General features: G+C 45.1%; 1 protein-coding gene across 2 annotated transcripts in view; it reads right to left on the reverse strand.

The window, feature by feature from the left end:
- Positions 1 to 24,576: 24,576 nt before the first annotated feature.
- The window catches only part of RAD23B (RAD23 homolog B, nucleotide excision repair protein), a 41,147-nt gene continuing 38,250 nt past the window's right edge, over positions 24,577 to 27,473 (reverse strand). For both annotated transcript variants that reach the window (XM_067553273.1, XM_067553274.1), the window contains exon 10: positions 24,577 to 25,880. In XM_067553273.1, coding sequence (XP_067409374.1) covers positions 25,767 to 25,880 — 114 coding nt within the window. In that variant the 3' untranslated portion in view covers positions 24,577 to 25,766. The remainder of the gene's footprint in view (positions 25,881 to 27,473) is intronic.

The raw sequence follows: 27,473 nt of genomic DNA on the forward strand, positions 1-27,473 counted from the left end.
GGGTAGTGCTGGGCCGGTAATGAGTGCTTTTGAAAATCCCACCTTAAAGATTATCTGCAACACAGCGCAGTAGAGCAAAGACAATAATGGCAGGAGACGCAGACACGAGGTTGGAGCGTTAGATCATGGACTCAGCCACGAACAGAACATGCTCTTCTGCCCTTGAATCTACTCAGTGATGAATGATTCAACATTTGAATGCTGTATTGGGCTCAGATCTACAACACTGGTCTGCATTCTCCTTTCAGACACACTGACGTAAGTCCACAGAAATCAATGGGAGAGCACCCACATTAGGGAGGGAAGTGTTTGAGTATGCTTTACACCACCCTGCACCAAACGAAAGGCTAAATTCTGATCGCAACTGAAGATGAGAAGTCATAGGCGTTTCTCCAGCTTCATATCAGTATAACTGAACTGGGTCCTAGGACTGAACGTCTCCACCGACCTGTGCCCTTAAATATTATTATTTATTTGTATTTATCATAGCACCTAGAAGTCCCAGTCAGGGTCCAGGACTCCCTTGTGCTAGGCAGGGTACAAACACAAAACAAAGAGACAGTTCCTGCCCCAAAGCGCTTACAGTCGAAGTACTCGCATTACTTTGGGTCTGTTTCCTACTGTATCCTTGACTGCTGGAAATATTACTAATAAGGAATTCTATATACAGCATTAGCTTCAGTTATGCAGCATCTTCCCTCTGTAGTTTGTCCTATTCGATGCCTGTTTGTACTGATATTTTTCTTATGGTACATAAGCTATATATTTGGTAACAGGAAGGGATGAGTGATTTTTTTATTCCATTCTAGAAGCAGAAAGAGAACACTATACTTTCAGCAGCAGCTGAGTAACTGTGCAGTAGTAATCTACATTTTTACCCTATGCATACAAATTCTGTGTTTCCACGGCTGGTTTAAAACCTGGTGGCATCTGTTGTGTTTAGCACCTTTTCAATGGTCCTAGTGAGACCCCCTGCAATTCTCCATAAGGAGGTGCTGATTCTTGGACTACACCCTAAAGTTACCCATGCTCCGCCCCCCCTTAAAAAAGGAGGACCTCCCTTTCAGTGAAGTGGAACAACCAACTAATATGCTGACGGAACAGCTGCCGGTGTATCTGAATGAATCCCCTTTGTTGGAATCTCCTGCGGCGCTGCCGGATTAACGCAGAGACTAGTGTAGCTGATTCAAAGACATTGCACCAGAAGGGACAGCCTGGTATAAGAGTATTCGTGTTTGCAAGGCATTTGCACACATTTTCTAATCATGTCAGCATGTGAAGATGTGCTGTGTCATTCACTGTACATTTGAGATTCAGACTCCAATACCCCAGTAATTAACAGGTGTTTTTTTCTGACCGGTCTGTCCGTTTCCAATGTTTACAACTGTTCAGCATACTTAAGATCTTTGTGGCAGGGTCTGAGCTACTGGAAAATTCACAGCAGGCCTAGGGTAATAAAAATAAATTTAAAATCTCACCCTCCCTTCACCCCCCCCCCCCCCCAACAAAAAACTCTGCTGCTAAATTTTCAGAGTGATTTTCTCTTTTCATGTTTATCAAAATAAAAGCTTCAAAACAAAAGCCAGAAATTACCATCACAATGAGAACGAATCCCAGATACCAAAAGAAGCTACCCAAACCCTCCCCATCCCCAATGCCATCTTGAAAACTAGAAGGTCAAGCCTGTAACAGAGGCCCCCTGTACCACCCCCTATTCTGCCAAACTCGTTGGTTTTTTTCTCCAGCATTGCCACCAGCCAAATAACTGCACAAATAGCATCAGCTAGAGTTTCAGGTGTCTTGTTCTGTGCTTGAAGACAAGCCAAGTCGTGGCTCTGCCGGAGGTAGCATAAAACTACGGCATTAACAACTGCCAGACTCGCAAAGCAAATACATGGCAAATGTCTGGCCTTCCTTATCAAGGCAGATGCTGAGTCCTCTGGCGTTTGTAAAAATCCAAAGGCCAATTGTGCATAAGTCTGGCCACACAACAGCGGGACTTTCAGTTTTAAAGCCAACAAATTCCAAATGCAGATGTTAAAGGAGCCGAGTCATAAAAAGTGTTGCATAGTCTCCTCTGATTCAGAGCAGGCTGCCCGAGGACAGCCCTTATCTACTATGTGCTTTCTTTGTGGGTTACCTCTGACACACAGTTTACCATGAAATATCTTCTGTACGTGGCGGGAACTCTGTGATTTCGAAGGTAAAGCAATGCTCCAATGAGACAATTTTTTTAGAAATTCAGAACTGCTAAGTGATGTTCTGAAAAATATGCCATAAATATTGTCTGGCATAGCACTTCCCTAAACTGTGCGCCACCTTGCTGGAATACTGGTGCCTGAATTTGCCAATGGGAAACGCATCCTAAAGCAAGTTGAATGTCAGCAAGAGCCTGCTGGCTGTTGGAGGGGGGAAAAAAGCCTAAATTCCCTTTTTCCCACCATTTTTTCCCCCGTGATATTTCCCAATAATACTGAAAACGGCTGGCCATCCCCTGCTCCAAACACTATGAAAATTAAAAACAGAAACACCACCCTCAAGACAACTTTTGAGTGTGCCATCCCCAAACCGCCCTCCTCACCCGGCAGCTAGATAGACTATGGTTCTCTTCACAAGGTTACCCTGAATGCTCCAGAGCAGCTGAAAATAACTGTCAATTTGACCCACTGTTTTCCGGGAGTGGGGGGGAAATGATACCCCTTTGCATTATGTGACAATTGTAACAAGAATGTTTGAATTCACACCTACTGAATCACTGCCAAAGATGAGTCCCAAAAGATCTATACCCCCCGGGGAGGGGGGCAGGCGCTCATCCTAATTCGCAACTCTTCTGGAAGAGCAAAAGAACCCCCCCCCACCCACAAAGCTTTGCTCGTCTTCATGTTAATCGCTGCTCTGGCTGCAGCTGAATAATTACGTAAAATGTCAACAAATACGCGCCCGTTTTCTGTGCAGCCCAGAAGCACTGTGACATCATATGCCTGGGCACGAAAGGTTGCACTGATGAAGTGAAATTGCTCGCTCCTTTAATCTGTGCATTTAAGCCCTGACAGCCACGGTTACCGTACACTGACCACAGTAAAGGGTCCGAAGAAAAACAATACACCAATGGACTCCAGAGCCAACCTTGTGTTACCCCAGAATGCATCTGTAACAGCCTCTCGCCTCCCCCGACCCATTTATTGGCAGATGCGTATTGCATGACTGTACAAAAGCTGCAGGCAGTTAATAATCTGTGGAGGAATACATACTGAGACGGGAATCAACCATAAATTAAGCAGGTTCACTCTATCAAAAGTTTTGGCCTGATCCAACATCAAACCATAACCCTGCCATTCGCCCCCATTGCCCAATTTCACATGCTTCCTGCAAACTACACTGTGTGTCTGTCCTTTACATGCATTAGATTGACTGGGCTGCAATCATTTCCAATTTGCCGCCAACTCCTGATAGCTTACAAATCCCCCTCTAGGCAAGGCATCCCTGAAAGCCCATGAGAGCCCCACAGAGAGAGGATCTACCAACCTTTAATAAAATGCTGCTGTCAAGCTGACTGTCCCCAGGGGGAAGTGCCCTCCTTCAGGGACAAGATAGCTGCACAAATCTCCATCTCCTCTATTGACCTCATCCTCCTGTGCTGGAAAACGTGTGGTGCCACCCTAAAACGGCAGCTGCTTGAGCGGAGGAATGGTTAGTCCTCTAAAGAGCTCACTGTAATGTTCCTGAACTATCCTCAATCTACCAGTAAGGTCCCTGTGGTCCTGGCCAGCACTAGGATTCCTCCCCACCCCCTCCTGCTGTCTCTTTTCCTTACATCCTGCACATATAGAAGAGGCGGCTCTCCCAGCTTTTGTCTTAAAGTCCTTTGCAAATCTAGCCGTTTCCAGCTTTCCCTTTTGGTGCTGAACCATTTCCTTCTTAACATCCTCTAAGACGCTTACTTGCCCATGTTCCCCAGCTTGCAGTCAGCTATAAAGCTCATAGACACTAGGATCAGAAGGGACCAATATGATCATCTAGTCTGACCTGCACAATGCAGGCCACAGAACCTCACCTCATAGCCCCCCCTAACCTATGACTGAGTTATTAAAGTCCTCAAATCATGGTTTAAAGACGTTAAGGTACAGCGAATCCACCAGCAAGTGAGTCATGCCCCATGCTACAGAGGAAGGCAAAAACACCCCAGAGCCTTTGTCAATCTGCCCTGGGAGAAGATTCCTGCCCAACCGCAAATATGGTGATCAGTTAAACCCTGAGCATGTGGGCAAGACTCACCAGCCAGACACCCAAGAAATAATTCTCCGTACTAACGCAGAACTCACCCCATCAAACGTCCTATCACAGGCCATTGGCATATCCACCACCACTAGTCAAAGATCAGTCAATTGCCAGACTAGGCTGTCCCATCATACCATCCCCTCCATCCATTTATCAAGCTCAGTTTTGAAGCCAGCTAAGGGTTTTTGCCCCCCCACTGTTCCCCTGGGAAGGCTATTCCAGAACTTCACTCCTCTGATGGGTAGAAACCTGCATCTAATTTCAAATCTAAACTTCCTGATGGCCAGTGTATATCCATTGGGCCTTGTGTCCACTTTGGCGGTGAACTTAAATAATTCCTCTCCCTCCCTGGTATTTATCCCGCTGATGTATTTATAGAGAGCAATCATATCTCCCCTCAACTTTCATTTGGTTAGGCTAAACAAGCCAAGCTCTTTGAGTCTCTGCTCATAAGGTAGGTTTTCCATTCCACAGCTCAGCCTAGTAGCCCTTCTCTGCACCTGTTCCAGTTTGAATGCATCTTTCTTAACCATGGGGGACCTGAACTGCACACAGTATTCCAGATGAGGTCTCACCAGTGCCTCGTATAATGGTACTACCACCTCCCTATCTCCACCGAAAATACCTCGTCTGATGCATCCAAGGACCGCATTAGCTTTTTTCACAGTCACATCACAGTGGCAGCTGATAGTCATCCTGTGCTCAACCAATACGCCCAGGGCCGTCTCCTCCGCTGTCATTTCCAACTGATGCTTATAGCAGCAATTCATGTTGTTAGTCCCTAAATGCATGACCTTGCACTTTCCACTATTACATTTCAGCCTATTTCTATTACTCCAGTTTACAAGGTCATTCAGATCTGCCTATATGATATCCCAATTCTTCTCTGTATTGGCAATACCTCCCAACTTTGTGTCATCTGCAAACTTTATTAGCACATTCCCACTTTTTGTGCCAAGGTCAGTAATATAAATGTTAAATAAGATTGTTCCCAAGACCGAGCCCTGAGCTCTGCAATGCTACATAATGCTTGTAATCAGATGTGTGCAGATGTCCTGAAAAGGAACATAAAGAACTCCTCTTTTTCCCCACCCTTCCAGCTGGGATACATAAAACTCCAGAACTGTTTCTCGTTCCATGAAGATGCCTTTAAACGTTCTAATTGCCCCTGCATTATTATGCAAACAATTATTTAGTGTCCAATACCCACAGCCAAAGGTTACTGTTCTATAGTCTCTGAGATGAACTTGAACCAAACAATGGTCAGAAAACTGCAAGCTACACTCCATACACTGCCGTAGCTTTCATATACACCCTGTCCAATCAACGATCCAAGTGCCCTCTTTAAAAAAAAAAAAGTCAACACCCCCTCCTTCCTTAAATAAAAATGGTCAAAAACATCCTTTAACCACACAGTATCAGATACTACTTGTCAGTAAGTGTCATCAGCTCGTAGGTTGCTTTGCTCTATCAGTCCCTCGGGTACACAATTAAAAAAAAACTCATCCAAAACAACTGTTGAGATGGCAATAAAAAAGAAGCAACCGCTATAGAAAAGTCTTTTCTCAGCATCTGAGGCTTTGAGCCATAACTGGTGACACAACAATACCACACAGCCAAATAACAGAAATCACCCACTAAACGCCTTCCTGGCTGCAGCTCTGCCACCCTTCACACTGCTCCCACACAAATATAAAACAGTACCACTAGACCACCATAACTATCAGGCCCCGTGGCCCAAAAAGATTGCCCTCCTCCCGCTCCAATCCCTGTGAGGTCCCAAAATGTCATGCCTAGAACATAGTTTTGTTTCCCGGCTTTCCAAACCCTGCCCTGAACAATCAGCTGCCTCCAGCACACGCTCAGGCTGGAATGCATGGTCCACATTGCAAGTTTTAGTACCGTCTAGATAAAGGCTCAACCCCCAGTGTGCACAGGTACATGCGAACCTGTCTAGTTAACTGCTTGGGCACTGTTTTTCTTTAACCACTTTTTCTTTGTTGACTGGTTCATTACTCACAACGGGAGGGGTCTCCTGAGTTCCCCAGATCCCAATGCTGATGGTTCTTTCTGACGTTGTTCAAGCCCAATAACCCCTGCGTCCCTTTCCCCCAACGAGCGTGCTTGTAACCATCCAAAGGCTCCCTTCTCTGCTCGCCCTCATCAGCAACAGCCCCTAACACAGGAAAACCTGGTCTCCGTTTGAACTGTGACAATGCTGTGTGGCTCGGCCGGTTACTCTACCTCAGTTACTATATCTCCAGCAGGCTTCTCAGCGCCTCTCATGCCCTGTCCAATGTCAAGAATGTTTTCTCTTCCTGAAATTGAGCACATCAAAATCTGCTCCCCCATTATAGGGTTTGCCATACCCCAGCAGGCCAGTTTCTCGCTGGTGACTGGGATTCCTGCATAACCAATTGTGCTTGCAGATGTTCCTTCCCCAGTTTCTCTTTTCTCTCCTCCCCATCTCCAATAGTCTCCCGCACATTACCAGAGAACGTGTCCCCATCTGTATCATCCTGGCGCTCAAGGATTCCCACGCCCTCCTTCTGACACCTTCCCAATCCTACTATATCAGTTAAGACCATGGCCTGTTCTTCCCTCAGAAATTGAGAGCCCTTGCCACTCAAAATGGGACTCTCGGAAGGGGACAGAGTCCTGGGGAGGCTGGGAATGACGTCTTTCCCTACTGGGCCACTGCCTAGAAACATGTCCAATTTTCCCACACATTGTGTTGATGACATCCCCCCCTGAAGTCCTCAGTCTGGTGTGCGTTAGAACCGCAACACACGCACCTCCTCACACCACAGCTCACAATAAAATGCTCTGTGGAGTCACAGCTAAAACAAGTGTGTGGGTGGCCAAGCTACCTACAATAACGCCCAAACAAAATATAATGGAGAGATGTTGCATCGTATTATTTCCCTAGAAAAATCCACTGGTGCCTTTAAATTCACCATTCCAAACCCTAACTCAATCACAAACGTTAACTGGAGGCTGTGACACGTTAGCATAATGTGACATCCAGTGCAGCACATCTGCTTCATGTACGATTTCAGTGCCAAAGGAAACGGCCACAGGTTGACTGGGGGCTGGACTAAAGAAATGGCTAGTCCCCACTCCCTAATCCCCTTTCTACACCCAAACCGGGGCCAGAAAAATTCCACCTCACCAAGAAAGCTGACACGAAGGCCCTGCTTTCAGCTGTGCTGCAGTGAAGCCTAAAGATGTTATCAGAGGAGTCCCAACACCACAGTCCCTAATGGGACATTTGTCCACGGCCCCCTGGGTAGTGCAGTTCACTCACATGTCTCTGCCAAAGCATCCTAAGGCAGTGTTTCCTTTGTGAGGAGACTTGCCCAGAAGCCCGATCACGATTGCTGCTAGGATTTCTTTCTAGGCAGCCCCTCAGGAGACCTGTGGCTGGAAAAACACACCTCAGGTCCTTCCTGATTGTCACTGTTCCTCAGTTGCTCGCTAACGTCAGCCCTTCGGGCTCCCTCCTCAGCACTGGGTCATTCATTTGTGCTTCTGGGCTCTTTCGGGACAGGGGCTGCTATTGTTCAACATCTTCATTAATGATCTGGAGGATGGGGTGGACTGCACCTTCTGCAGGTTTGCAGATGACACTAAGATAGGGGGCGTGGTAGATACCCTGGAATAGGGATAGGATACAGAGTGACCTAGACAAATTGGAGAATAGGGCCAAAAAAAATCTGATGAGGTTCAACAAGGACAAGTGCAGAGTCCTGCACTTAGGATGGAAGAATCCCATGCACAGTTATAGACTGGGGACCTACGGGCTAGGCAGCAGTTCTGCAGAAAAGGACCTGAGGGTTTCAGTGGACAAGAAGCTGGATATGAGTCAACAGTGTGCCCTTATTGCCAAGAAGGCTAATAGCATATTGGGCTGCATTAGTAGGAGCATTGCCAGCAGATCGAGGGAAGTGATTATTCCCCTCTATTCGGCATTGGTAAGGCCGCATTTGGAGTATTGTGTCCAGTTTTGGGCCCCCCACTACAAAAAGGATGTGGACAATTTGGAGCGAGTCCAGCGGAGGGCAACAAAAATGATTAGGAGGCTGGAGCACGGGACTTATGAGGAGAGGCTGAGGGAACTAGGCTTGTTTAGTCTGCAGAAGAGAAGAATGAGGGGGGATTTGATAGCAGCCTTTAACTACCTGAAAGGGGGTTCCAGGGAGGATGGAGCTAGGCTGTTCTCAGTGGTGGCAGATGACAGAAGAAGGAACAATGGTCTCAAGTTGCAGGGGGGAGGTGTAGGTTGGATATTAAGAAAAAAAAAATTCATAGTAGAGTGGTGAAGCACTGGAATGGGCTATCTAGGGAGGTGGTGGAATCTCCATCCTTAGAAGTTTTTAAGATGAGGCTTGACAAAAAGCCCTGGCTGGGATGATTTAGTTGAGGTTAGTCCTGCTTTGAGCATGGGGTGGGACTAGATACCTCCTGAGATCCCTTCCAACGCTCATCTTCTATGATTCTAAGAGACTCAAAAGATCCCACTTCAGATTCTAAAAAATGCCTCCTTTGGGCCACTTCTCTTTCTGGTAGACGCCTGCCCTGAGTGGAGTCCTGTAAAGCGACTGGAGCCCCTGAAACAGAGGCAAGCCCAGTACTATCCCCCTCACAACCTGCAGGGGAAGGGGAGACCACAGGCTGGCTGCTAAGCTGCCCTTTACTGGTACATTACTGACACAGCCCGACTGGCAAAGCATCACAGTGTTCCTGCCCCTCCTCGAGGAGGCCCCATGCGGAGCTTGAGGACAGGCCCTGTAAATCATTTCCCGGCATAAGGGGACCTAGCTCCATGCCCTCCATACCAGGGAGCTGCAGGGTGTTGCAGACGCTTTTTCCTTTTGAACATGTACTCCTCTTGCCTGTCCCTGCACGCGCGCGCACACACACACACACACGCGCGCGCACACACACACACACACACACACACACACACACACACACACGTACGTAAAATAAGCCGGTTAAGTTTGGGCTGTATGTGGAATTGTAGAACTGGACAGGCCCTCGAGAGGTCTTCTACTCCAGTCCCTTGGACTCTAACGCTTTTCTAAATCCCTAAACTGGCCCTGAGCAGAGTTGTATGATAATGTTCAAAAGGAATTAGTTAGGAGATGGAAAAAATATGTTTTGCCACCCCATCCTGGAAAGTGAAGGCCAACCTGAGCTGCATACATAAAGGTGTCACATCAGGGAGTGGTGATGCCATGGGCCTCCTGGGATATTACATTCAGTTCTGAAAATTGCATGACCAGAAAAACATCTAGCGAGTGCACAGTTTAGCGAAGAACAAGATGGGCCCAGCGGTCAAGGCACTGCCCTGGGATGTCAAAGATTTTTAAAGCCAGGGGGACCAATGTGATCTAGTCTGGCTTCCCAAATAACACGAGTCATAGAAGTGTCCCAGAATAACTTCTGGGAGACCTGGGTTTAAAGCCTTCTCTGCCACAGCCTTCCTTTGGGACCTTAGGCAAGCCATTCCGGGCCAGACTTTTAAGGGATTTAGGTACCTAAAGATGCAGCTAGGGACCTAGGTGATTGTGAACGGTCCAATAGCATTAAGTTCTAAGGCCTCGTCTACACTGGCGGCAGCATGTAGGGTAGGAGTAACTACACGCTGCGGTGAAAAGCGGGCTGCATCAACGAATGACTCCGGCTGGGAGAAGGCATCGGGGAAAGGCTCCAGCAGTGGGGAGCTGCTGGAACCTTTCCCTGCTCCCAAAGCCTTTCACGGCAGCGGGGAAAGGCTCCAGCAGCAGGACAGTACACTGTTAATAGCAGAGGCGCTGCTTGGGAGAGTAGAGCGCGCGTAGGGTCCGCACCCGAAGGTTTCAAGCATGTCTTTACTCACCTAAGCAGTGCCTCGCCCGCTACACTGCTCGTCATACACGTGCTGGAGTTGGGCGCAGGGTACGTACCCTACACGCGGCTGTAAGTGTAGCCTAACAAAAGCCTTATTCAGCTTCCACTAACGTGAATGGAAAGCAGCCCGTTGGCGTTCACAAGCGTTGGCTCACACCAGGAGCTTGGATGTTTAGTTTGGCTAAGCAACCAATGAGGCCGCCATAAATCCACACACACTGGGAGGTGTCAGCTGCATGAGGGGCTATTTAGGGTGGGAAACGTGTGTGTGTGTGTGTTAACGATACTAGGATGCATACGAACAATGGGACATTACAGACTGAAGAAAAACCGTCCTTACAATGAAATGTATTAATTTGTGCCCACGTCTCCCAAGGGACGTCGCAAAGCCCTCAGCTCTATTATGGCTTTCTACAGAGCCTATTGCTCTAGCATCTAAACACTGCCCAGGTAAATTGGGAGACTATACCAAGTGCTAGGCAAGCCAGAGTGGAGAACAATCCTGCACTAGCCGAACGATAGCCTGGATGAACGACATATGTCTTTTCCAGCTCAAATCTCGCCGATTTATGACTGGCTGGAAGGACACACTGTTCTGAAGATGCAGCCAAAAACTATTAATCCAACCCTACATTAATCCCCAGGAAATGCCCCGTCCTAAAGTCTAATATAAACTGAAACTAAAGGCTGTTTATTAGCAGGTAATGCAATTTTACACTTGGAACATGCAGGTCATTTCTAGTGAATTAGGGCCTGTTTTTCAAAAGTAGGCACCTGCAATTATATTCTAAACCTCCAATCCAGCAAACACGCTCAGTCTTAATTTTGCAGAGGTGAGTAATCCCGTTGACATCAGTAGAATAACGCCCATGCACAAAGTGAAGTGTGTGTAGGATCAAGGCCCTAATCTGAATATGCAGTTATTATAATTACATACACAAAGCTCTTCATCGCGGATACAAATGACCACTTACATATTTAACTGGCTCATTTGCATGTGTAATTGCCACCATTTCCATGTGCGATCACTGTAATTCCTTGTACAAATCATAATGTGCCTGCCTAATTTTTAAAATCAGGCCTATAATGTCTTGCATTTACCGAAGTAGATACTTTAATGTTCTCAGTTTGTATTTCTCTGTGCTAAGCTGATGCCGCTGCATTCGTTAACGTTTCACAGCTAGATCCTCGACTGATGTAAATGGACATCAGTCTAGTGAACTCAGTGGAGTTATGTCCATTTACACCAGTTGACGGTCAGACCCAGCCCCTGCACTGACCTTCATTGGCCTGTCATGAAAGGAAAATTAGTGGCACCACACATACATTCTCCAAACAAAAAAAGTGCCTGAGTCTCATTTACACGAAGACCCATTTACATCACTCAGAAAATATAAAGAAGCCTTAAACATGTACACTGACTGTCATGGCCTTTATTCTTTACATGGCCACAGTGGCATAAAGGGATCCTCGTGTAAACAAAAAGCAGGCTCCCCTGTCTGAAGTGTTTGCACTAAGCACAAAACTAAGTGGACCCTCAGCAGTGGAATCGCAAAAGTCTTTTTGTTTTCCTTGCTCAATTTTCTCATGTTCTGAGGAGAATCTGGAAAAAATCAAGCGCGTCTAGACCTCTTGCAGCCTCCAGCATTCCACTGGGAAGAAGACTGGAACAGTTTAAATGCAGAGGTTTTACGGTATGCTAAGAAACGCTCTGGATAAGTCAATGTGTGATCTGGAAAAGTGACAATTTAATTACACTACACAACTCCCTCCATGCTTTATCTTGAAAGGCACTGGAGCCCTTTAAATGTAAATTTCGTAACTTTTAACATGGAGTTGGGTAGCAAGCTGGACGAGCTGGAACAGTAGCAGTCTCAGGGACACATCCATAAATACAGCATATCTCATTGCCCACCTACCAGAAAGATGTTGGCTAGATTTCACTCTGAACAGGTCACTTGTGGGGGATCAGTTAATTGTTGAACTAAGTGATGGAAATGGCTTCAGTTCTCATTCAGAGGGGTGGCGATTTCTTTTTTTGTTTGTTTTTAAATCGTAGCAACCAGCTATTTCCATAGCTTGACATTGTATTTCAGCTACGACAGCCCTCTTACCAAGTCTGTAAGAAAGAGGCTACCAGGTCCACCTAGTCCAGCGTCCTGTCTGTGGCACCGGCCAGCACCACCAGCTGCTTCAGAGAAAGGCCTACGAACCCCCACAGTAGCCAGCTGTGAGATAATCTGCCCCCCACATTAATCTCATCCTGAGCTCTAATAAATCTCTAACTCTGCCTTCTCCATAATCACTACGTCGGTTGTAAGATCTTCAGGGCAGGGACTGGTTTTTTCAGCTGTATTTGTACAGGGCCTACCACAAGAGGTTCCATGTCCATGACTAAGGCGTCTGGGTGGTACGGGAATACAAAGAAGAATTTAAAAAATCAACAAAAAAAGAACCGCGCTGGATATTCTTGATAGCCCTAAACAGGGATGTGAGAAGGACCCCAACTATGTAGACTTAGAAGAAAGCATACTTAGGGGGAGATTTCAAAGGCACAAATGGCAGGTAGGTATCCAATTCCCCTTGAAAGCCAGTAGGAGCTGGGCCCCTTAACTGGGATTTGTGCTTTTGAAAACTCTCCCCTTATTCTTTTAGGGCTAGGCTGAGCCATGAAGCTCAAGCCTGAGTCTGAGATGGTGAGTAGGTCAGCTGCCCCAGGAGAAGCACAGGGCAGCAATTGTAACTGTGACACACAAGAGCACAATCTCACCCTTATGAATTAATTATTACCATCTCAAGTATTCCTGCAGGAGGAGTGGGGGTATCTCTTGCTAGAGCCTTAAATAAACCCATTTGCATCCTACACTAATGGTCAGGAACTCGGGCATAAGGTTATGGCAAGCTATAGTGTTTGGGTCCATTATTATAGACGAAATGAGAGAAGATAAACTGATGCAAATCAACAATGTATTCTTTTACACCGAGGAATGAGAGGGCAGGTTCTTCTTCGAGTGCTTGCTCACGTCCATTCGAATTAGGTGTATGCGTGCCGCATGCACCAGTGCTGGGAATTTTGCCCCCTAGTAGTATCCGTGGGGCAGGCTCTAGTGCGCTCTGCAGTGGCGTGCATATGTGCTCGTATATAGGGCGCTGCTGGCCCCCTCCCTCTCAGTTCCTTCTTACCGCCAGTGAAGGTGTTGGAATACTCTCTTGCTTGTGCAAGCGACTCTTCTCCTAGTGAGTCTTTTTCTTAATCAGTGCATAGAGTTACCCTTTGCTTGGTTGGTTAGTTAGTTTGGATAACATTTACCCAGGGTCAGGGCATGCCCCAGTCCCCGGGGTTTAACCCCTGAGGTTCCTGCAAAAAATCGATGCCCCTTAGTGACCCTCACCAAGTTGTTTAAAGTTCGAGAAAAGTGCAAGATCTGCAAAGGTTTTTTTTGTCCTCGAACGTGTAAGGACAGAGACATTAGACTAAAAGCCATTTTGATGGAGTTGGCCCTCACACAGGCATCGGAGCCAAGGTTGGAGTCAGCACTGACCACAACAGTGTCGACAAGGAATGCGCCTATGGGCTTGGAGTCCACCCGGCACCGGTCAAAGTCCTTGGTACCAAAGAAGCACTTGAGGAAGAGCCAGGAGGAAAGGGGATGATCACCAGCACCAAAGCCAGCTAAGAAAGCAGGGGCACTAGCGAGACCCACGTTAGGCCATTCACCCCTATCGGCACCAAGGCAAGCTCCGCCTGTAAGGGCATTGAGTCCAGTGCCTATGCAGCTGCCGACCCCAAGTAGCAGAAGAGATCTGTGGCACCTGGTGATTCCCAGGCAATGAAGGACTTGCTTGCAGTTCCAGTGTCGCCTACACCTAGGGAAGGGAGGCAAGCGCATCATGAGCCATCAACCCCTTTGGGGGGGGGGGGGGGGGGGGGGGGGCCCATCAAGGAGAAAGCCTTCATTAGAGCAACCTCAATAGTCCCTTGCAGGAAGGTGGTCGCCAAGCCAATGGTACCGGTCTCTGGAACGGCACCGTGGGAAGTTGGGATCCTGCACTTGGTCTCTGGCCTGTTCATTAGCATGTCACCGCCATTCCCCAGAGAGCCGGCACCGGTCCCCCGGAGAGCAGGCATTGTGCGCAGGAAGGCGCCCGCTCACCCAGACAGCAACGCCGATCAGACTCAAGGGACAAGTCCCCAGGACCCCAGCACTGTTCACCAACCCCCTACAGCAAGCCAAGGGATAAGACGCAGTGGCAGGACTCCCAAAAGGAAGAATCCCGGAGTACCAGTGGACAAGGGAAGATGAGGGCAGACCGGCACCGTTAGCCCCGCCATGGTCACCCAGGGACACCTTCTCGGACTTGGCGGGAGAAGTGGTTGCCCCACCGAGAGATCCATCCCATCCTGCATCCACCAGGCTTCACTATGCCGCCTCAGATGGGTCACCGCTCTCTTGAGGGTTGATGTGGTGGAAAAATGTCCCTCAAGAGTGGGAAGGGACAGGATTCTATTCTTGCTATTTTTCTGATTCCAAAGGCGAAAAGGGGGACTCAAACCCACATTGGACCTGCGAAACCTCAACAAATAGCTCAGGAATTTAAAGTTCCACGTGAACCCCCTGGCTAGCATTATACCCTCTCTGGATCCAGGTGGCGGGTACATCGCCTTCGACCTGCAAGATGCATATAGCCCTATTTCCATTTTCCTGGGGCACAGGAGATTTCTCTGCTTTATGCTCAATTTATGCTGGGCAATCAGCATTTTCAGTTCACAGTGCTCCCCTTTGGCCTATCCATGGTGCCTCACATGTTCACCAAGTGCATGGCCGTGGTAGCAGCATACCGCCGGCGGTGAGGCATACAGGTCTTCCCGTACCTGGACGACTGGCTCATTCGGGGCCGGTCACAGCAGCAAGTACAACACGAGATACAGGTACTGCGGAACGCCTGCCTAGCTTTTGGCCTACTGATAAACGAGCAGAAGTCAATGCTCAGACCAGTGCAGAGGATAGAGTTCATAGGGGCACTCTTAAACTCTGTTCAAGCAAAGGCATTCCTGCCAGAGGCCAGGTTTCATGCTATTTCGGATTTCATAGGCAGCCTGTCAGCCCTCCCTCTTACTACTGCCAGGGTATGCCTCAGCCTTCTGGGACATATGGCAGCCTGTACTTATGTGGGCCAGAACGCCCGGCTGCATCTCAGCCCACCAGTCAGAGATCCGGTTCCCCAATGAGATCCGAACCTTGTCCTCTCTAGATTGATGGGGCCCCACTTCGAGTCCCTGGTGTTCTGCTTGTTCACGGAGCAACTACAGCAATTACATAGGTGAAAAAGCAGTATCAGGACTCCAGAGACCAAGGTTCAATTCCTGATTCTGCAACTGGCTTGCTGAGTGACCTTCGGCAAATCACTTCCTGCCCTGAACCTCCGTTTCCCCATCTGTTAAATAGAGGTAATACACAATAAACATTAGGATCCTAAATACCTTTGAGCACCTGGTCCTTTGAGATCTACTGCTGAAAAGAGCTATAGAAGAACTAGGAAAGTAGCTAACGTAACTGTAGCTGTCCGTTAATGCAATTTAGCATGGACCCCCCCAGTGGTGTGCGTTGTAGGTAATTGTTGGACTTAAATGAGTGAGGTCCTTTGAACTGACACACAGCAGAGAGGCATGTTTTACTGTTTAATTGCTGTTTATAGTTACATTTGCCTTTGTCTGCAGTTCTAACATTTGGATTTTTCCCCCAGTCTGCTCTTAATTAATAGGAGATTGTCAGTTAATGTTTTGTTTCTTTAATCCTCTCTTAGAAGCTTCCAAATTAAATTCCTTTCCATATTGTCATTTTCCATTTAGCAGAGATTAATTGCCAAGTGTTTTAATGGTGTTGAAAAGAATGCAATTCAGCATATGCTTAAAGGGGCAGGGCACATTAGTTAATGTTATAAAACTTTACCAAACACCACTCACACGTCTCAGCTGGTTGAAGACAGACTTTGGCTTTCTGTCGGCTAACATTCCTAGTGTACCCATCCACGTTATGGACTTGTGGGCTGCTTTTCAAAGGTGTAGAGCAGCCGCATTTCTAAGTGAAAGCAGCAAAAGCAGTGGGAAATCAGCATCTCAAAGACAGAGCGTCAGGAACTAGGGAAAGGATGTGTATGGGGGCACGTTGTGGTCAGGTTATAGGTGTTGAAGGAGGGATGCAGGAGAGATTGCTTGAGTCTCTAGGAGTTACAGCTTCAACAGGGTCACTACAAGCAGGGCTGGTTAGAAGTGCTTCTTTCCTCCCTGGAAATTTTGATTTTTCAGGAAAGAAACAAAAAATAGAAATATTTTGATTCAGACGTGTTGCCGCACTGCCTCACGTGAGTTATAATAGAGGTGCCGTCTGCTCCCACTCTGCTCTAGAGGGGTTATACTACATCCCATGCTCTCTTCTCTTTGTGCAGGGAGGAGTGCTTGATGGGAGACCCCTGGCCCGCTGAGTAGCATGGGAAATAAAATCTGGCGGGGGAGATGGCAGCCTGAGACACCACAGCAGCGTATCTGAATTGAAATATTTTGGTGGTAAGGCAATTTTTTCCAAAACACAGACAAGTTTCATGAACAAATAGAGTCAAAATCCCAATTGCCTGTCAAAAAACAGTTGACTTACAGAAAATTTTCAACCGGCCCCAGTTACGGCCTAAAATAACCCTGTTCTGTAACTCCTTCCATCTTTATAAGACTTCATAGAGGAGCTCAACTGGTTTCCCACACCATGCAGGGCCAGAGGATACTCTATTAAAACCTGTGTCACATCTGAAGGGGAAAAATGATCTAAATGTACTGATCCAGGCCCAGCAGGAAAGAAGAGACCATTAAATAGCTTAGCTGGTCAACAACTAGGATTTTAGGCCAAAACTGTCAAAAAAATTCTACCTAATTTTCATTCCACAGGTTTAGAAAGTGAACAATATCCCATTGATCTGATTTTATTTTCACATACCCTCCCTTTTCTTTCCCCAACTCCCTTTTCTTTTTCCCAGTGAAAAAAAAAATGGAAGGGGAGAAGAGAGAACAAACCAAAAACAAATTTGTTTAATTGAGAAAAACAGAAATTTTTCACACAAAACCTATTTGGAAAAGAGGACTTTTCTGTTCAAAACATTTTTCAAAGGAAAAATGGGCACCATTTCTATCAAATAGGCGGCTTATATTAAAGGGAGATCAGGAGAGGTGAGGCAAGGCTGTGGAAAACGCATGGAGAAAGTAGGGAAACTGTTTAGATCTTAGATTAATAGGGATGGAGATAATTTTAGAAGCGACAGTCCCAACATGCCAGTTCTTTAGCAGGTCTGAATTGTATCACATTCACACTTCAGTCTGTTATCCAAGTTCTTCTAGATCCTTACCATGGAGCAGCTTGCTACACCAGGGAAGAATTGCTAAATCATTTGGAGCTTGATTCTGCTACCTTTCCTCACAAAGGTACATTATTCTACAATTAGTACTCACTCCAGCTTGACCTGACATCGGCTGAAAGAGGAGGTCTTTCTGTTATATTCAGTGGGAGTTGAACATAGTTTCATTATTTGCTGCAGGCTTACTAAAAGAACAAGGTGATACTTAGCGCTTAATCTTGTTCCCTAGCAAAATCAAGGTATATGAAAAGTTAGGATGACCCTCTACATAAATTACACACAATAAACCACGTCTAGAGAACCAGAAGGGTTGCAAAATCAAGCATGCCACAGTTAGGAAATGCCAGTCTGAATATCTGTGCAACATTAATTCAGCATCCACATTATGGTAGAGTTCAATTACAGGCTCGTGTTTTTTCACTGCAACCCGAAACAGAGATGCCATCAAGTGCAATCATGAGCGAGCTTTCAACCTTCAGCTCCACCAGCCAGATCCCTGCCCTTTGAGCGAAAGGAGTAAACTGACAGCAGTAGTAGGTTGTCTCCTCTCTACGGGCCAGCCGCTAGAGCGGAATGAGAGACACTTTGCAAGTGGGTGTCACAGCTATTTGCTAACAGCCACGGAATGGTGAAACTGAGGCAGCTTGGGTTCAGTCCAGGTTCTGAAGTGGAGTGTACACTTGTGACTATAGCGCCTTCGGTCCCTGTTGCCTTCCCGCAGCCTGACCTTCTCTGCCCCACCAGGTCTAGCCTGCCCTTGTGCCAGTCCTCTCTCTCCTCCCTAGTTCTACATCACTGTTTCCCTGCCCCCAGTTCAGCATCCAAGTCCTAGTCTCTCCTTCATGGCTCCCAGCGTGTCTCTCTTTTTGCTCTCTGGACTGCATGTGCAATTTCCCTTCTTCCCAAGTCCCAGTCCCTATCTGCTTACCCAGCCAGCCCCGTATCCTCATGGCTTCCAGCTCATCTTCCTCCCTCACCGAACCCCCCCCCCCCGCCCCAGTCCTTGTCCCACTCCAGTTCTTTTCTCTTCTGCGTTTCAGGCAGGTTGCTTCCTCCTCCTCTCCCATGCTGAGAGCCAGGAGATACACGGAGAACACAGGAAAGAGTCCTCCTGCTCTCAGTTCCGGTGACAAGCCGGAGCAGTAGCCGCAGGGGAAATCCCACTCAGATCATACAGCCCCAGGATGGAGCTTGCTTTGTTGGCGATGACGCACATGCAATCTTGTCTGCTCTAGGAACTGAGAGGGGATGGAGCATGCTCAGTGCAGATAGACTCTTCGGAGAATTTAGCTACCAAACTAATACGCCTCCACTGAGCATGTGCAGAAATTTTTAGAGGCTTGTAACTTGGCCAAACTTGGGCAGTTTTTCACGGGAAGAACAAAAGGCATCTCTTAGTTTCCTCTCTCCCCACATATCAAGTCCTTGCTCAATAAGTATAGATGTGCTAGAGCTTCTCAACAAGATGGTTTTATTTAAAAAAACCAGAACACGTGAACAAAATGTATTTTTCCCTAATCTCACTCTAAAATGGCCAAACTGTTTTAGCAGAAAATTTCCTCAAAATTCAGCCAGAGGTAGACACCCAGCAGGGCAAATTCCATCTCCAATGGTTTCAATCTGCAACGTTGTAAGCAACTGAAAACGATAACATGATAATGGGAAGTGTCAGGCAAACAACTACATAGGTGATGTCACCAGTTCTGCCTAACAGAGGCAAATAGATTGCAAAAATCAAGGCGTGCATACTTCATTGCTCGCCACGTCTCATGCGAATGAAAGTTTAATTAGAATTGTAGTAATATTTAACCTGTTTGCATTTCTTTTGTTCAAATAAAGCTGGAAATTAAATATTCACTCTTCCACCCAGATGTGAAATGCTGCATTCCCATTTTCAGGCTGTCCCCCAATAAATCCCATGTGGGGTTTTATTTGTACTTCGATTTATATACTCATATTTGGAACAACATTACACCATAAAAGAACAGCCCACAGAATTACATAGTAAAATTGCATTCAGACTATTTGCTCAAGAGAGCCAAATGCAAACATATGCAACTTTTAATAGAAAAGAAGAAAAAACAAGTCCAACTCAGATGCTTTCAAATGTATGTATCCCTACACCTCACCCATGTTGAGGTAATTGCCCTGTGATAACTAAGTATATGGTATGATTCCACAATTTATCATCCAGCTGTGACCATCTCACCTGCACTCTACCTACTAATCTCTCCCCCCTGGAAGGCACGTCACTTTCCAAACCCCGAGCAACTTCAAACTGCAATTTAAAAAAAAAAATCAACCCGACACATTAACTTGCAGCATTTCCTTCATTTTAAATTGAAATGCACTGAAGATGGCAGTAACCCCCCCTCCACACACACATTTGAGGATGCTGCACCTCGCATCTCTCTTACTATATTTGATCCTGCCCACAAGCCGTTGTTTATCCCCCATTCCTCCTTTTCAAAGATCACGTTTGCTCCTGGACAGCATCAAAGCCAACGCTCATTCTGCAGAATGCAAGGCAGGTAGGCAGCTTCCTCCAAGGTTAGAACTGTACACAAGGAGGAAGGCCCCAAACTGGGCCTTGTTTTGTGTATCCTTGGATCGTGAACTGCCTTTTCCCAAACGAGGTTGCCCACCCGACTAGAAGCCAATGAATCTCCAATTCCCCTTGTTTGCATCCTTTGGGGACAGAGGTAAGTGGTTCCAGAGATTTTTTGATGACAGCAAGAGACTCATCTGGGGTTTTGAACGGACCTGACTTGAACCTCTAAACAAACTTGCACCTAAAAAGCCAGCTGCCTTGCCGACTGAACCCTGGAACATTCACCCAACCCTGCCTGATGCCAGGGCCAGCGTGTCATGCACCCGAGATTGCTTTCCTCCCCCACAGAGGGGAGTCGTACCACTCTCTTCAGCTCCAGCTGTTTGGAAACAGTAATTTGCACTCTCCTATGCTACTGCAAAGGAAGAGTGTTTTGGGATTCCCAATCGGCTGATTTGATTTTGAACAGCAATCTAGGCCCTATATTCTATGCAACAAGGCATGTTTAACTTAAACAGGTGAACAGAATGGCCAAGGACGGAGTCTTCTCTCTACATATTGCAATTGTTTCATGCTTGCCGTCCATATTTTGGTTCCCATGTCTTCCAAACTGAGAGACTTCTCATGTTACTTGGGCCATTGGAAATGTGTGGCATGGAAAAAAACACTTGCGGATTGCAGATTTCTATGCCCTCACTTGGCAGTGAGTCATCATCATACAGGGATTGCAAAAGCTGGCTTCTTTTCTTATTTAGCACTGCATTTCATGCATTTTGATAACTTCCTATCTTAACCCTGCTGCTCTTCTGAGATTCAGTGTTCCTCGCTGTTTCCTTATCACCGTTCCGCAGGTCACAATGATTTAGAATTTAAGACAAGTGCCAACAGGTTATGAATTAAAGATATGCCAGTCTCCCACAAGCCTGACAGAACAAATTGTCAAAATGAACTCCACATTTATCAGTCCCTCAATAGTACTCATGACCCTGTGAATTGTCAAGGGGGAATTTTAACATGTTTAATGAACAGTGAGTACAAACAAAACAAGCAATAGCGTGACCATGAGCTGTGCTATTTGGCCAGCTCTCCCCTCAGTTCAAATAGGAAAGGGGTCAGACTTATAAAGCAGCTGAAAAAGCAATTAAAAATCAAAATGCGATGTGTGCTGCATGGGAGTGCGGTACATGAAAAACCATTTCTGACCACATGCCCACACAGAAAGAAAGACAGTTTTACCGGTCAGCTTCTTTTTCCCCAAGCAGGGCCACATGGGCAGAGGAGCGGTACAGGCAAAGTTACATTGAGACGACCTTAAAAGATAGGGTCTGTGTATAGGAACACATGGTTCATTGCTGGGACCCCTTGATTGTTCTCGCCTTGCCCCGTCTCCTCCTTCAGTCTCATTCTCCTCCTGCCTCCCTCTTCATGCCCAGATACCATCATTTCATCCAAACTCTCATTCTCTGGGTGACTCCATTCGCCCCTGCACTCAAGCTGACCTGTCCCTCTACTGACTTCGCAGCTCCTCAGGCCCCCTCGGCTCCCTCAAAACCCCAACTCCTCAGACTACTGCCCCTCCCTACTCTCAGTGCTTCATCCCTCTGCTGCCTCAGGCCCTCTAATGGCAGCCCAGTCCCTCCAGGGTCAAGCAGCTGCCACGGCAACAGGTGGGACTGCATACTGCAATATGCAAACACTACAGCCGGGAGAGGGGAGGACCAAACAAAAAGTGACTTTTCAGGCGATTTCCATTCAAAGATTTCCATTTAAAACGTGTTGACTAGCTCTACAAATCTCCTGTGTGAACTAAAGATGAATTCACCTGTTTCCTTATCCCAGGCTGCTGCCTTTAAACCTGGACTGAATGACCAGCAATGAATCGATCACCTAGAAGGCCACCTCCTCGCCAATTGGCTTAAATACTTACTCAGTACATGACTATACCTCATGCATCACTTCGGAGATCCTGCTTCTCTCAAATAATAGGAATTCCAAAGATGCTCCCCCACTAGGGTACTCAGGATTTGCTCACACTAAGTTGGAAGCTTACAGCTTTTTATGATCTGCGTGTGTCTGGGAGAATGCAGAGGGTTGAAGGGTGAACTGCAATAACGTGACTTTAGATGGTGCTATTTATTAAACTGACAACTAAAATCACTCAGGAATGAGTGATCTGCATGGAGATGATTGATCCTAATGAAATCTGTGAACAGACTGCCCCGATAACCAGTCTCTTTACTAAAGGACATTTTGAGTTAAAAGCAGCATTGAACTGATTATTCTTCATGTTTTAATCCCTTGGCCAACCCATGTTCATTTCAGAGGAGGGGAAGCTATTCAAATAAAACATCAGGCTTACTCTGTTGTACAACCTCAAGGTCTTTGCCAGACTAAACATTTCTATTCCTGACGGACCTAGCACTAAGAAAAAACTCCTGCGCCATGTTGCACACTATTTGGAGAATCCAAAGCTAGCTAACAGCACCAGACTACCACAGCAATGACAAAGCAGCACCTTACCCCTTCACACTCATCTTTCACTGGCCACCTGCATGCATCTTGCAAAATGGGCATCCATAGGGTCAAGTGGAATAGGACCCATTTTGTTTCAACTCAGTATTCCAGCATCTCCGCAATCCACATTTAGTAATCACTCCCCCCCCCTTTGCAAGTCCTCATTTGTTAAACAGGTCCACTATTTACCATCTTCAAATATGAACAACGGAGCCTGACCAAGGTCGTAGCAGCTGAGTTCAGTAACCATTTGTACAGGTGTCCTCTCAGGAGTTATGACTAGGGCTAATAAAAAAAAAGTTATTTGGAGATTTCAGTAAATTCAAAGGCGTTTTCCATTAGTTTGTTTCCAAGCAATCCAACTTTTCATTTTCCAAATAGATAATTTCATTTCAAAGCTCTTAGTCACACCATCTAACTAAACTTCAAGAGTGACATTGGCCACACACTGGTCTACCCAACACCGAAAAAAGGGGGAGCAGGTGAGAATGAGCATTTCATCCAACAGGAGGTCACTAATTTCTCCAGCTACAGTTAGGTCCACGAAAGGATGTGTGCTTGGGACAAGAATGATAACCCCCGCTATTTAAAAGTGGACAGTATAGAGTGGGTATATGTTTAACCATAAATAGCAGAGCTGATGAGAAGAATGCACCTTTTTCCTCTGAGAAGCCCAGAATACATAGCAACGTGCAAAAGGAGAACAACGGTTATCCACAAACAGTTCCTGGCCCTAGGGTCTTTGTTTGAAGGGAACAGGAGATAATAGGAGGGTGATTTATTTAGGTCATACTCCTCCTTACTTAAAAGCTTGACTTACACAAGACATGCCTTTCCAGCTGTGGCTAAGGAGTGGCTAGGATTTGTCTCAGCCTGCATCTACGGTAGAAGTTTTACTCTTTTTTCCAGCAACCATTCAAGTGCAGTGTCACCAGTCTACATTCACTGTATCTGGCAGAGACGCTTCTTTTTAAGATAATGTTCTACAGGCAAAAGGGGCCAATAACGGCAAGTCACACTGACTAACTTTTTGTGGAACCATGCTTACCATACTGAGTCTCCTGCTTAAATCATCATCTGAAGAGTGTTGCAGCTTTTTGAAGTCTTAAATTCTGTAAAACTGCACAGGTTCCAGTTAGGTCTGTAACTATTTACTGCTCTGTACAGGTGGCCATGATACCACTGCCCTAGTAACCGCATTAGCGCTCACAGGCATTACGTAACCATGAAAGATGACAAGTAGTAGTAGTAGTGAAAGTTGAATGAATAAGATATGCATCAGAACACTAAAGACCATCAACAGTGTTTAAGGCTACAGTGTTTAAGGGAGGAGAGCGCTCTGTATAGTTAATTCCCATGGCACCATGAAAGCACATTAGTCTAGGCACCGAAACTTTTCATACAGTGCAGCCAGTCAATGAAAAGATGAAGTCCCAGTATGGGAGCTATGTATGTTTTACTCTCACACACCTTATCCCCTTTTCCAAGGTACATGACTCATTGTAGATGGTGAATAGTAAGATAATCACCACACTGATACATAGTCCATGCATGCACTCTCTCAACGGGTCAGAATTGTGCCATTAAAGATAAAGGGATGAATAAATCAAAGGTTAAACAGATAGCAATTACACGTTAACTGTCTAAACTTTATGGCCAAAAAGCTACGGCTTCATTTTATTTTCACATAGGAGACAAGAAGGTAACTGGAGCATGAGTACAAACTCAAAATGCATGATCTTCAGCCCATGCTCAGGAAGCGCTGTACAAGAGATTTTTAGGGAGAAAGTTAAATTAATTTTCATCCTCAGCACTGCACCAAAGTTGAAGTTGTCTCTTCCAAGACCAAATGTATTCCCCAGGAAGGCTCACCGAATTAGCCACTCAGTACACAAAATAACTGACAACAGGACACCAAGAAATAAGACTCAGAACTCTACAATTAGAGCTTACTTTTAATAGAAGGAAAAGTAGGTGTGCATAATTTTTTAGGATGCAATAACTTGATTGTTCACCTAATTCTCAGGTTCTGAATTCCCCCACACAGCAATTTATAGACAATGTCCTTCCTGAAGAGAAGTTCCTGGAACATGACGATCCTTTCAAGAGCAATACAATGCCAATAGCCTTAGAATGGTCCTACGTTCCCATGGAAGATGAAAACAAAATAAAGTGAAGGTATTACAAACATTAGATACCCGGTTTTGAAATACTTCCATCTGTATTTGTTGAATCAATGAAATAGGAAGGGTGGAATCTGACTTAATAAATAATATTTCACTAGGATGGAGAGAAGTGAAGTTTACATTTTTTGCTGACCAAAAAAAGTGCTCAATTCACAAAAAGGGATACATCAAAACCAAACATGCAACGGTTGTTTTTAAAACTTTTACTGCAACATAACATTGAAGTAAACAGTAATTAGATATCTATCATTTTCCCCCCAAAAGAAAAGACGTAAATAGGAAAATAAGTTTGCTTGTATGTTTACAGCTTCTCAAATCATGTTAGAAGGGAGTCTAATTCAATGATCAACAAATTTTAACATAACAGTAATGAGTTTTCATTTGAAAGAATTATTTTTTTTAAATCCTGCATTTAACATGAAATAATGGGCTTCTTGCACTAAATTTAATACATCTGAAGCAGCAAAATAACCACCTATATTTTGGCATTTATGTTTACAGTTGCTCAATTCTTTTAGATTTCACAAAGCCATTATCCAGTGTTGCCATGAAATACAGATTGTAGATTCTAGGTAGCAAAAGCTATTTTCCAATACCAATGTTAAGTAAAAAGAAACATGAAGCAGGGCATTACACTAAGTTTCTGGAACTAGTACAGTAAAAGTGAACCTAGGAAAAAGTTAACCTACAGTTTATAGAAGGAACTAAATACCTGCAGAAGCTGATTTTTGGTTGTATAGTATTTTACACTGTGTGATTTCCTGCACCTGCCAATTTAAAGCAGACAAGCTTTATTTATTCTTGCTTTTGTTTCCTATGTTTTCTTCTCCCTCCCCCCATACCATACAGCAAGTATTGTGGATATGAGCCCAAATAATCCAGTGAACAAAGTTAGTGTAATGCACTGGTGTGAAGCGTGAGATAAAAAAAGTCTCTCCCTTTCAATCTTCATCAAAGTTCTGTTGTAGAAGAAAGTTGGCAGCCAAGTTTTCATTCTTCTCGCAAGCAAAATATGCTTGTATCACAAGTCCTTCAGGGAATCCTAATGCCTTTAACTAAAGAAGAGACACACATTTAGAAACCACTACACTTAAGTACATTAAGACTCCTTGAATGTTTAATATATTAGGATTTCGCCATTTAAGTCATTTGTTCAAATGAATGTTGTGCCTGCAGTTAGGTTTCCCTTCCTATCTCTTTACTAGATTCTGAATTGAATCACTTTCTTGTGGTAACCTCAAATTAAGTTCTCATTTAAAAAATAGTTCTCTCTGTCTGCTTGACTACATCAAGTCACATCCCTCTGCTTCCACTGCTGTAACAAGTAATAAAATAGGCAGGTGTTCACAGCACCAGGGAACAGATGTAGGCTGTGATGCTGTAGCCAAAATTCATTCCACACACAGCACATTTTAAATAAGAATAAGTCTGATAGTTCAGTGCCTTCAGCTACAAGTATAGATTGGAGCAAAGAGGCACTAGAACGCAATTACACTGGGGTACCTGACTATAACAAAAAAGGAGGGTTTGATTTTAACCAAGTGAGCTGGCAGATGCAATGGCTGCTGTGAAGGCCATTAACCTCTGACCATTTGATTACGTTTGGATAGGTAAAAGTTAGTGCTGGAGATATCCACTTTACATTTCTGTTTATAAGGTCTTCACATTTTAGTTAGCTACAAGTCAGTTAGGAAACAAATTTTTTAACCTATCACAAAATTTTCTTAAAAAATTCCAAGCACATGCAACTTGCACATATTCCAAATGTATACCAGACCGATGCTTAGTCTGAGACACTGGGTGCTCTTAATCAGGGGAGGCGAATTGTTAATTAAATCTAGAGACTTATCCTCATGCTTGCAGTGTACCCCTATGGAGCACGTGTCAGTGGTACTAGCACATAAGTCATCTGAGCTCTGGAGTGTGCTGAGCATCTGACAGGGAAAAATACGTTACGCTTTTTGTGGGGTTTTGAAGCTACAGTAGAACCTCAGAGTTACGAACTGACCAGAAAACCGCACCTCATTTGGAACTGGAAGCACGCAATGAGCAGCAGAGACCAAAAAAGCAAGTACAGTACAGTGTTAAACTTACTACAAAAAGAATTACTACAAAAAGAAAAGGTTAAAAAAGATTTGACAAAATAAGGAAACCTTCTGTGCTTGTTTCGTTTAAATTAAGATGGTTAAAAGCAGCATTCTTCTTCTGCATAGTAAAGTTTCAAAGTTGTATTACGTTAATGTTCAGTTGTAAACTTTTGAAAGAATGACCATAACATTTTGTTCAGAGTTATGAAAAACCTCCACTCCTGAGGTCATTGTAACTGAGGGTCTACTGTATTTTAGAGTTAATCCTTTACTTCATAAAAGTGAATTTCAAAGGAAAAAACAGTAGGCTGAGGCAACATTATATGAAGATAGGAGCCGTACTTTGCAAAGAGCAGTATAAGGAAAATAAGCTATTTTAGTGAATACCAATTTTCTTCACCAACCCAGTCTGACCAACCCCCACCTTTTTATATAGGTTATTCCAAAAGTTGCTGCAGAATCGGGATGCTCCACTGGAAAAATTCAAGATTTCAATGAAACACCAAAATTTTCGAGGAAAATTATTCCTTTTCAACTATTTATAGAAAAAACTTTGTTTGA

This window comes from Emydura macquarii, unplaced genomic scaffold (assembly GCF_026122565.2).
Source record: "Emydura macquarii macquarii isolate MOO-44397 ecotype Brisbane River unplaced genomic scaffold, CSIRO-AGI_Emac_v2 contig_1451, whole genome shotgun sequence".
NCBI lineage: Eukaryota > Metazoa > Chordata > Testudines > Chelidae > Emydura > Emydura macquarii.